The sequence below is a fragment of the Narcine bancroftii genome, chromosome 1, assembly GCF_036971445.1.
Source record: "Narcine bancroftii isolate sNarBan1 chromosome 1, sNarBan1.hap1, whole genome shotgun sequence".
NCBI lineage: Eukaryota > Metazoa > Chordata > Chondrichthyes > Torpediniformes > Narcinidae > Narcine > Narcine bancroftii.
Genome location: NC_091469.1, coordinates 389,112,968 through 389,125,540, shown reverse-complemented (window position 1 = coordinate 389,125,540; position 12,573 = coordinate 389,112,968). Strand labels below are relative to the sequence as shown.

Below are 12,573 nucleotides of genomic sequence, written 5' to 3'. Positions count from 1 at the left end.
GTGCAGGTACAGATGTGCCCTGTACATCCAAAACAGTTTTATTAAGAAGTAATAACTTTAAATTTGGTCAAATTATAATGGGATTCATTGTACAAGTTAAAATAGATATTCATAGGTTTGAAATTTGTGTATTATACGTTAATGGAAATAATTTAACTGATCTTATTAGAGTTTTCTTTTACATTAAACAAAGCATTTACACAGAGCTCCAGAAGACGAAATAACCTTCGCTGCAACGGTTTTTGAGCATGAATGAAACAAAGGACACATTAGAACATATCACATATCTGTCTCAAATCTGCAAGAATGAAGTTACTTTGCAGGAATAAAGAATACAAAACAAACCAGTTGTTTGTGTTTTATTCATAAAAACAGATTTGCAACATTTTATTAAAAATGGATTCATGCAGTATAAGGGTACGAGACACTTTCGGTCCATTTACAGCTTGTCCTGGCAGTTCTAGTCTTACTTCAAGCAGTTGGTGCACTAATATGATTTGGAGAATGCCAGTAGAGGCATAGCCTTTCCTTAACTTCACCCTTTTTTGCTGCTGTATAAAAGAACAGAAACATTAAATAACTGTATTACTTTGTGGGTCTGATATTAGCAGGAAATAAAAATGTTTCCATATGGGAAAGAACTACTTTATCATTAAGACAAAAATGTACTGCATGGTTTAAACCTAATAAACTGCACACAGTCAGTATTCACAGACAGTCACAGATATACACGCTTACCTCCAACAGTCCAATACTTTAGTTTGTTTCCTGCTCTATTATGAATAATATTTCTACAGAGAACTTGTGTATACATTATATACAGTATTCAGTCCTCCTTCCATATGATGAACTGTCTTCAAAAATAAACTGGTTATAAGTTGAATTAAGGAGGCAGGGAAATACATTAACAGCCAGTGTTACCATTCAGAATACCAGTAAACAGCATTTCTTCACAATGTTAACTAAAAGCTTATTAGGACTGGTTTATCAGTGCACTAAGCATGCTCCTTTGACATTGATGAACATGGGATTGTGCAACCTTGACAGAATAGAAATCTGGCTCGGAACAGTGCACAACTAAGCTTCAGTGGGCCTTTGGACACGATCAGAATCTAAGTTTTGACATACAACTATTAACTGCAATGGTACTGGAAGAAACACACATCTCCTATTTAAAACTCCACTCTGCCCATCAGTATGAATCCTGCTGGAAGTAGAGGTGCAACCCTCACTCATTAACTATCTTACTGACCAACCAGGAGCTGTCCTCTTCAAAGAGGGCATGGAAAGAATCTTAATGGGATCCATTTGTCTCCAAGTTCTAGCTTAGAGACAATCCTTTGAGTCACATTCAGAGCATGACAGCTGAGCCAGTAGCCCACAGTACCACAAAATGCTGTAAACGATTCATCAGTGCTCTCAGATCTCAAAAAGGAATTCAGAGGGTAGGCCTGTCACAGACATGTTTGCTGCTGGATAATCCTGCAAGTAATACTACAACCAGGTAGATAATTCAAATTTGACAAGCAGCAGAAATCTCACCAATACTCTGTGATGGGAGGCGGCAAAAGGCCAGTACTGCTCCAAACACTTTTGGAAGTTTCTAAACTATGGCTGTGCCTCTTCTGCTCTGCAGGTGTAGGCAGACCTTTTCCACGACATGGAGAGGATGTGCTCTGCACGTCAGGCACCCAGCAACTGATGTGGTCCTGTGATTTGATTGGGGAATTTAAGCATGCTGATGGGTTTTACCTATGCCAGCTAGTCAGCTGATCATAAAGAAAGGTCCAGGGTAATTCTCCAGCTCAGTCCTCATCCATCATTTTTGTCTTACTACAAAGCTTGGCCTCCTGTTCAGTTTCAAAGCAGATTTTTAAAAAATTCATCGTTTTGTGTACTGTTGAAATTTCCCCTTTGGGACATAGCACAGTAATCTCTCTTTTGTTAGATGACATTGCTTATTGAAGTCAATTTACTGCTGATAGCAGTTAAGGGGAAATAATGAAGGCAATTTCTTCACATGTGACAGTCCTTCAATCAATAATGTGCAACACTTTGCCAGGATACATTAAGTACATATACATCAAACCTATTTATCTCTTGCTTCCAGAACACAGAGTAAGACTCCTTGCTGAATAGTTTCTTTTGTTCAACAAGAAAGTGGCTGCAATCATGTCAGTTAGTACCATTCAGACTCTAATGCAGTAAGCACACTCCAGTTTGAGTGAGGACTGAAAAAAAAGCACCAAAACCAGAAATTAGCAGTGAGCAAGAGATTTCACAGGTTTTTCATCAGGACCTAATATTTTAGCTCACAAATTGTATTTTGTCAAAGAATAATTTCTACACTGTTTACTTGCTATGTTCAAAAGTTCTCTGAGTGTGTCTTCCAAATTCAAGTGTATGTTTCTGCACTAGAAACACATTCCTACACCAGACCTGTTTATTATAATGCTTCATTCTCCATATCAACGTTTACTTAGGGGGTTTAGTACATGATATTTTATGTGCAGAAGTAGTGGCAATTATTTTATACTGCAATTAAAATTTCAATTTAATAGTTGGATTTTGTTTGAAGTGTGAACTATTAGTTTCTATCAAATTTTGCATAGCAGCTCATTATTCTCCCTTCATGTTTGTGGCATTAAAAAAAATACAACTGTTCATTTCAATCCCTGCATCCTTAAGAAAACCTGTCACTCTTTCTGGGAAGGAAACGCATATCCAGTTTATGCAGAAACAAAAGCTTCACAGATAAGGCTACAGGTCAGATTCTGAACATCTCCCCATGACCACACAAACTTGCTCAGGAACCCAGTAGTGTCTGTTTCAAATGCCTATTCCTCTGTGGTAAGGAGAGCGTGTGTCGTGTACGTAGCAGAGAACTAGGTGGAGTACGCAATCCAAGTGCCAAGTACTCATCAGTTCAGGCTACAGAACATCTCTACAGGCCGGAAACCATGACTCGAAACGATGGCTGCACATGTCTGTGCCGAGGGCTGGCATTGGGACTAACACATGGACTGGCACAACTAGCATCAACTCCACCTATTGATGGCAAGTAGGCATGATGAAGGATGGGGAGCTGCAAAGACAGTCTGCGCTGTATACTGCAAAAGAGAATAAAAGGTTATTACTTAAGTGATATTTGACAGATTAAGTCAAAATGAAACTCATTCCAATTATAATGGCAAGATTTGTTTGATTAATTCTTTGTCACGTCACTGATATTGATCACCAATATTATCAACATCATATTATAACAAAACAGCAAGGAACAAAATTTACTTATGAAGTTTTACTATTTTATGAACAAATCCTTTCTTTTCTGGTTGAATCTATCTCTTTATCCTTTGTGATCTGCTTTTTATTGCTTCCCCTGTAGAGTCCCTTTAAATTTCTCACCAGTCTTGCATTGGAGTGTGGCAAATGCAGATTCAAATGCTCCTTTCTCACTATCGATGATTCAGAGGGAGGAGAAAAGAAACGTGAAAGGAGGGAGCAAAAGAGAAAGGGAGGTAAAAGGTCATCAGAAACAGAGGAGGAAGAAAAATCGATCAGCAACTGTTCTTAATGATCTACATTTTGTATGTAGCAGAGTTTGGAGGCAGGTCAGGGAAGGGAGTACCTTTCACTGACACTCAGAGGTTCTTGTGCTCCTTGCTATAGCTTTGCTACTGACAATGTAGTTGGTATCTTCAAAAATGGATCTTGATATTTTCTCCCAATTTCTGTTGCCTCAGTAATTGGCATCTCAGTGGAACATTTTGACAAAATGAGCATTCAAGATGTTTACCACTTTAACCACAAAATACAAGGATGAAAGGGGACCGGGACGTAGGTCAATTGGATGTAATTGGGAGGCAATGGTTTGATGGTCAAAAGGGCCTGTTACTGTGCTGAATGTATGTCTAAATCAGTGGTTCTCAACTCTTTTCTTTCCACTCACATACCACTTTTTAGTATTCCCTATGCTATAGGTGCTCTGTGATTAGTAAGATGGGATGTGTATGGAAAGAAAAAGTTTGAAAACAGCTGTTTTAATTGTACTTAATTGACACGTTCTGTGCACAGTTTCATAACTCCAAAGGAAATGGGCCAGTGAAAATTTTTCTCAACCAAAATATTTCAGTAACAATTGGGTCCAGAGCAATAATTCTCAACCTTCCCTTCCCACTCACGTACCACCGTAAGCAATCCCTTACTAATCACAGAATGTGAATGGAAAGAAAAAGGGTGAAAACCACTGGTCTAAATTAATAGAGAATATTAAGATTATGAAGGGCATGTATAAAGGGGACAGCCTGCACCTTTCTCCAGGGAGGCAATGGCCAGTACAAGAAGATACCTGTTTAAGGTGTGTGAAGAAAATTTAAGGCAGACCTCAGAGGTAAGGTTTTTAAAGGTGGAGGGTGGTACAATGGAAACAATTAAAAGTCTCTTGCATAAGGCACATGGATATAAGAAAAATAAGGATTATGAACTGTGAGATACTGAAGGCTTAGACTGATCAGAACCAGCATCTACCAGAAAATGTCAAACTGAGAACAAAACACATGGTCATCATCCCTTTGCACAGTAGAAGAAGATAAAGCTGGCTTGATGGGAACAACTGAAGGTCATTAACATGCAGAACATCTTCTGCATGGTGTGGAAAATGGACAATTTCTCAATTTTGAGACTAATGGTTTCCAATATTATTGCCTGATATCACAGCAAACTAAAATCTGATTTTATCTTTCTTTGAGAGTAAGAGCAAATGTGATTATTAAGGACTCTTTTGACAAGCTATTGAAGCTTCTGTCGAAGAACAATAACATAAATGATATATTCACCAATGAATTACAAGCTACAACGTCAAAAAATATTGGCAGCTGAAGAAAGTTTTTGGGGAAAAATGCCCGCATAATAGTTTAAATTGTTGTAAAACATAGAAGTGAGACAGCTTTGAGATTAGTCTACGAGATTCCAGTAAAAAACTGAAATTTGATTAAAAAAAATTCTGTGCCATTACTTACTGTTCTGGAGAGTTGATATCTTCTGTGACATCCTTGCTTGTTCTGGTAGGCTCCAGTGTGGTGCCCCAAGTCACCTGTGACCGCGAATCATGGTGGTTTTTCATGGGAGGCTTATCGCTGTCTACAACAGAAATGATAATGTGAATTTTGTGCCCTGCAGGACTTCCTCCGATTTGATTAAGGAATACAAGAAAAACAAATGATTAGAATTGTACAAGCACAAGTAAATTATAGCATCAGAGAATAATGTTGAGATGGGAAGGTCTTTCTGTTGGTACGGCAATGTTGGTTCTCTGAAAAACTTGTCCCTCCAGCTTCTCTTTGTTCACTCAAGATTTCACGATCTGCAGTTTTTATGTTTCTCTCATCCCATCTCACTGTTGTTCTCTAAATTTTGCAAGATTCAGTAATTTTCCTTTTGAAATATAGGACCAAATTTGTGTCCATTCCTCTCTCAAAGAGTGCATTCCAGAGAAGACAGAGGAAAGAAATCTATTGAAATACAAAAAGTTAGCGTACAAGTCCAAGTAATTAAGATGGAAATTGTATTTTGGGCTTCATTGCTCAGGAAATAAAGTTTAAAAATAGTTAAATATTGTTAAATTGGTTCTTTGTGAGATTGCACATGGAAATATTATGTGCAGTCTTGGTCTTCTTATTTATGAAAGTATGTACCACTAAGTCCTGGAAAACTGAGCTGGCCACCATACCAACATATTTACAAATATCTTCAACATCTCAATCTGGCAGGGCATGGTTGTCACTTGTTTCAAACAGGCCTCAATGGTACATGTGCCCAAAAAGATTGTGGTAACCTGCCAAAATGTCTATGGCCAGCATCACTCACATCCACAGTGATTACATATCAGCTTTTGACTGAGCAGTGACAAGGATCTATTCCAAAAGATCTGTGGCAGAGGCCATCTCACTGGCTCTACGCAAAGCTCTAGAAAACCTGAATCACAAAGAATCATTTATCAGGATGCTCCTTATTGATGACAGTTCGACATTCTACATCATTATCTCCTCAAAACTTGTCAGAAAACTCCAAGACCTGGGCCTCAATACACCATTGTGTAATTAGATCCTGGATTTTGTCATCTCCAGATGTTCTGGCAATACCAGAATAGAGGGTTGTATTAAAAGGGGTGATAGGTCAGGATACAGGAGGGAGATTGAGAAGCTTTTTGAATGGTGTACTAACAACAACCTCACACTCAATGTCACCAAAACCAAGAGGCTAGTTGTGGACTGTAGGAAGGAAAAACTAGTGGGGTACGATCATTGGAGCACTAGAGTTGGAGAGGGAAAGAAAATTTAAATTCCTGGGAATCACTATCTCATAGGACCTTTCCTGGAACCAACACACTAATATCATTGTGAAGAAAGCACGTCAGCACCTCTATTTCCTCAGGGGTTTGCGGAGGCTTGGTAATGACATAGAAAACCTAGAGACATGTAGTGGAATGTGTGCTGACTGGGGGCGCCAATACCTCTGAGGTTCTATGGTGGCATGCTTATTTCCATTGATAAGAGGGATTTGAATGCCTCTAACCAATGGAAATAAATTGGAACTTCTCAGAGACTGTGGGGAATCTCTAGAATTCTTCTGAAAATCCCATAGGCTTGTGAAAGCTAGATAATTAAATGTGGAAGGCTACATGCAAATAGGACGGGAGATGAGACCAAAGACAGATCACCGAAATCACATTGAGCAATGGGACAAGTTTGAGGGGAGAGATGGCCTTTTCATACTATTTTCTTCTGTTCTTGTGCAACAAATAAATATTTTATGAAGCTAGTTTAAATGTTAGGTCTGAATCCTATTTGACAGCAATTGTTGCAAGTCTCATGCAATTAGACAATTAGGGGAGCCTAATGGTACAATAGGTATGAAATGGCATTTGAAGATGTCATCATTTGCCCTGACAATTTGTGCAAATGACTGCATGTCTGGCAGTAGTGGATCCTGTTCCTCTGGGTTCAATGCCCACAATTGGCTGCCATAGCTGCTGTTTCCCATTGACCAGGGAGCCTTCAGACAACACCTCCAATTTCATACCACCCCACACAGGGATCTGGTACAATGTCCAAAATCTCTGGAACCTTCCCCCAGCTCAAAGTACCATACTCCATGGTTCCATGTTAACATCTACTGTAGAGTTCTTGGCAGCACCTTTGCTAAGTGCATTGCCCCTTCCTTCTCAAAGGCTTGGTGTGCTATCACAAATGTTATAATTATAGTCTGAATCTCTGAGTCCATTTGCTTAATGAGCACAAGAGCAGCAGTGCCGTCATCAACAGAAGGTAACACTGCTGGCTTTTTATGTTGCTCCAATAAAAATAATATCCATCTGCTTCCGCTCTTCCTGCAACTTGGTCACTTTTCATAGTTGGCCTTCCTTTAATCCTAATGGCTTCACTTTGCACACAAATCGATAGCTGATTTTTATTCAACATGTTAACCATTTATAAAATCACCATTAGTTATTATCATCATTAATTCACCTTGCTACATCTTCAAAAACCCAACCACAATGTCAAGCATGACTTGTGTTTAACAAATTCATGCCAGCTTTACTTGAAGGTCTATTTTCAGTGACACTAATTTCTCTCTGGGATAAGGTCTCTGACAGAATGCTAATTGTCATCTCCAGATGTTCTGGCAATACCAGAATAGAGGGTTGTATTAAAAGGGGTGATAGGTCAGGATACCTATGATTTAAGTGGGTAATTTAATGTCTCACCAGTTTTTGTTTGAGCAGGACTGTAATATTTGAAATTCTCTGTCCTCTGCTACAACTCTCAAATCTAATACAAGTGGCCAAAATGCTCCTGGGTGTGCACTGAAATTGTAGATTGCAAAACCGACCATCCTTGTGTGCCACTTTCCATGCAATAATGTTACTTGAAGTCATAGCAATGGTAAATAACTTCTGGATTCATCTGAACTATTCCAGCTGAGGGATATTCGGGTCTCTCATCTCTAAAGAGCCTTCCTACTATTCTTGGGACTGCATTAGATTATATTCATGTCTGAGGAACACTTAGATGCAATCAGCTGTGTATTTGCACCAAATTTAATTGTTTATTTATTGTGCACTTTTCTTATGAATCTGCTATTTAAATTAAGTAACATGGTGAGAGAGTTGAGTAAAGCATTGAGTAGTTGAAGAATGCTGATCATGAAGACTCCAGGTTCAGCATTCAGTCTGCCAAAGTTAGCCAATCTAGGATAATATTAATAGTCAGCATGGATTTGTTGTTGAAAATGGTTATGCAAATTGAGAAAATAGTTAATAAGTTCATTTTCACTCGAGGCAATGAGTATTAAAATAAGAAGTCGTGCTGAACCTTTATGAAACACTTGTATGCACTCAGGTGGAATATTGTGTCAACTGTGTTAAAGGGAAGTGTTATGGGATCATAAAGTCAATCAGGTCACCACCATGCTGCCCTTTAGTGCAACTACACCAGTGAATTTCAAACTTTTTCTCTCCACTCACATTCCACCTTACGTAATCCCTCACTAATCACAGAGCACTTTCAGCATAGGGATTACGTAAGGTGGTATGTGAGTGGAAAGAAAAAGTTTGAAAACCACTCATTCAGCTTCCTCCAATTAGGACCTTATCTTTCTATTCCTTGCCTATTTAAATGTCTGCCTAAATGTTTTTTTTAATGTAGCAATTGTATCTGACTCCACCATCTCCTCTTGCAGGCCAGCAAGGATAAATGCTGAATAGGGCTGTGACTTTTTTTCCTCGAGCATGTGGGTGGTGGGGTGAGAGGGGGTTATAGAAGTTTATAAAATCATAAAACACATGGAGAAAGTAAATAATGATTGTCATTTTCCTGGAGCAGGGGGAGTCTAAAACAAGAGGACACTGATTTAAGGTGAGAGGATAATTATAAAAGGGTGCTGAGGAGCACCTTTCTCTCATAGAGGGTAGTGGGAAAGTGGAACAGCTATCAGAGAAAGTGGTAGAGCTGGGCAAAACTGTGGTGTTTAAAATGCACTTTGGTACATGAATAAAGAAGATTTTGAGGGATATGGGCTGAACACAGGCAAATGGAACTACCCTGTTTTTGTGTCGTAAATCTCTCTGACTCTATCAACCCCTCTTTGTGTAAATATCTTTCTCATTAGATCCTCTTTAAAACTTCCTCCAACCTTACACCTATTCTCTCTTTCTTTTGATGATCATACCTTGGGAAAATAATTTAACCATGCCATACTATTTAAACAGTGCGACATTGCAGATGCCTAACCCAAGAAAGGTTTGCAGGAATGGTAGCAGGGATGAGACTATAGTCACAAGAATAGGTTAGAGAGGCTGGCAATATTTACTTCAAAGAAGGCTGAGAGAAGAGCTGATATATCGAATAATAAGGGGTCTGGACAGAGTGGATAGTGGCAGGGTACACTTTGTGGTGGATGAGTCAAAGGCTGAAGGTCACGGGTATAAGATAAAGGGAAATAATACAAAACTCTAAGACTAGAAAGTAAACACAATTCAAAGGTGCACATGGAATCTGAAATTCACTACCTGCAGGTGCAGTGGAGTCAGGTATTACTGTGGCCTTTGAGTTTGTTTTGGTGTAGGGCACTACCAGTAACCACAGAAACTAGGCTTTAATACACAGAAGAACCTTGTTGGCCTGGATACCAGGATAGGAATGGCGGCAAGGGAAATATGGCTCAACCATTATGACCAAGGACCACGGGGGTGGGGGGGTGGGGGGGTGGGCGGAGTCATAGGGTATGAGTCATCTGTGGGCGGGCCAGCTCCACATATACAACCGACAATGATAACTATATACAATAGAGAAAACATATCACCAGAGTTGGATAAATATATGGTGCAGAAAAAGTTGCAAGGCTAATGATAGAAGAGTGTTGGTCTACGAGAGAGGGAGTGAGGACGTAAAAGGCCAAATAGCCTCCTCCTGTGCTGTAACTATTCTGTGATAAATAATCTCATGCAAGTTCTATTTTTCCAACAGTTACTTATTGAAACACATATTGTAACTGTAATTTCTTCATTTATCATTAAATCTGCTACAAAGTTGTGATTTTGACAAATAAACAGTCAGGGCACACAACATCTTCCATGTAAAATCTTTTCAATGTGTTGTTAATGCCTTAAGGCACACATGTCAAACTCTGGCCCGCGGGCCAAATTTGGCCCGCTATATAATTATATTTAGCCCACAAGATCATTTCAAAAATGTATTAGAGGTGGCCCGCTGGCCGCCGCGCCAGTATAGCGCATGCACAGTAATACAACAAATCCCAGAATGCATTGGCGTCAGTCTGCTAATCGCCCCCACCTCCTCTGTTTACGTTGCCGGGTCTCACTATGGACTCTGGTTTTGGGGCCTGGCCGGGGGCCGCTGATCCCCCGAAATGCCGCCCTGCAGCGAGAGCCGATGCCCCTGCACTGTCGTGTCCCCCCGCCTGCCCACCCACCGCAGCGTGGCCTGGCTGGTGTCAGGGGAAGCCAAGGCCGCTTCCCAGCACCTGGAACCGGAGGCCTCGGGCCTGACCTCGCCAGGACCGTTACCCACTCCCCCTCCCTGCCGCAGGCTGACCTGCGACTCACGGTGACGGGGTGGCTGATCCCCCGAGATGCCGCCCTGCAGCGAGAGCCGATGCCCCCGCACTGTCGTTGTCCAACCCGATCGCCCGCAAACCCCGCCCTCCCGCACACAGGCCTGAGTAAGTATTATGAACTTTAATCTCAGGATAAAACGATCTTCCAATAGTTTCATGACACAGTGATAAATATATTCCTGGTTAAAAATGGTCCTGCACCTGGATACAAGCTCATTAGGCATATAACTTGAAAAGTGTGTAAATCAAAGGATATCTGTACCAATGGAAAAAGGGCATGGCAAATAACCCTGCTAGAGTTCATGCCCACAATCAGTCACCCATTTGATTGTTTCAGGAATCATGTTAATCTCCCACATTCTCAATAGCCCTCAGATTTTACTATTCGACAGCACACTAGCAACATTTGACAAATCCTCTATAGAGAAATATTATTTATTGAATATTTTATTTCTCATTTGTTAATGCTTCTGGAAAGAGTTTATCCAAAACTATTATTAAACATTTATTTTAATAAGAAAAAGTTTAACATTACATATGTTGAAAGAAGAGAAAACATGCAGATGTTGTTGAAAATTTTCAATAAATATTTAGTTCGGCCCTCGACTTAGTCCAAGTTTTTAATTTTGGCCCTCTGTGAATTTGAGTTTGACACCCCTGGCTTAAAGGGATCATCAGTCCACCCCAAACAAGGTGACCCAAGAGTCCTACATTTACCATGCCCAGGGAAACAATTTGTAGCTTTAAAGAACAAAAAAATCAGCTCAGTCTCAGAAGAATGTCTTAAGATTTAATAGTATTTTGCCAAATCAATACTGGATGTTTTAAAGGAAAACTTATCCCAGCAGGAAGAAGATTGAGATAGTGGAAATGAATTAGGATTCAGATGGGTGAGTAAGCTATTATCAAGTGTATTACAAATTAATTGAGTAGGGTTGAAGATCTGGCCTCAGCAAATGTTTAATGAGATAATGATAGCTTAAAGATCACTCAGAAAACTCGATGATAGAAATTTCATGTTTGTGATGTTTATTATGTTCCCCTGACCTTCTGTTAAAAATAAGGGAATGTCTAGCAAGCAAATTCACCGCAGAATGATAGTAGTGGCATTGTAACATAGAGGCATACCAATGGAAATTTCTAAGATCTATACTGCTTTTTCATGTATTTCTCTTTATGAAAGCAATTTAAATACAGACTAATTAACCTTTCTTGACCATAATATATACTTTGAGTCTACCTCATGCAGTTTTCCCAATTCTCAATACATTTCTGGAAGTGACACCAGCATCACATTAGTGCTGATCTGCACCCCATATAATGTGTCCATGCTTGTCAAATACATTGCATTCATCAGATATACACATCATCGAAAAGGAGAAGGGCAGCAGGCATGTGGAACTCCACCAAATGCAGGTTCTGTTCCAAAGTGCAGAGCATCCTAACATCGCTGATCTTCATCGGCGTAGAGTCTAACTCCTGACCCAGTGCAATTGCAAGAACTGTCATGATAGCGGATTGCCATCACCACACAAGGGGAATTAGGACCAGGCAATGAATGTTAGTTCTGGCCATGATACTTAGCTCCTCTGAACAGAATCATTAAACTGCTTCAGAGATGGTAAAATAGAATAAAAAATAGCAGCAACAAAGGCTATTCAGCCCCATGAGCATGCCTCACCATTCAATATGATCATGGGTGATCATACAACTTAAGTACACTATTCTTGCTTTCCCTCCATATCCTTTGATTCCTTTAGACAACAGGGCCGCATCCAACTCTCTTCTGAATGAATGCAAAGGAGCCATGGAAGAGGAGAGCACAGAATGTGAGGGAGGAAGAAAATAAATCCCCCACCCACCCTCTCTCAAATATGAGCATTTCAATCCAGAGCATCAATATTGGTAAAATCTCACAGATGAGCCCTTCCTTCCTGG

At 39.9% G+C, this 12,573-nt stretch overlaps 1 protein-coding gene across 4 annotated transcripts in view; it reads right to left on the bottom strand.

The window, feature by feature from the left end:
* Positions 1 to 350: 350 nt before the first annotated feature.
* gabbr2 (gamma-aminobutyric acid (GABA) B receptor, 2) overlaps positions 351 to 12,573 on the bottom strand; it is an 811,906-nt gene continuing 799,683 nt past the window's right edge. For all 4 annotated transcript variants that reach the window (XM_069913637.1, XM_069913635.1, XM_069913636.1 and 1 more), the window contains exons 18-19: positions 5,019 to 5,139; positions 351 to 3,110 (exon numbers count right to left, since the gene is read on the bottom strand). In XM_069913637.1, coding sequence (XP_069769738.1) covers positions 2,945 to 3,110; positions 5,019 to 5,139 — 287 coding nt within the window. In that variant the 3' untranslated portion in view covers positions 351 to 2,944. The remainder of the gene's footprint in view (positions 3,111 to 5,018; positions 5,140 to 12,573) is intronic.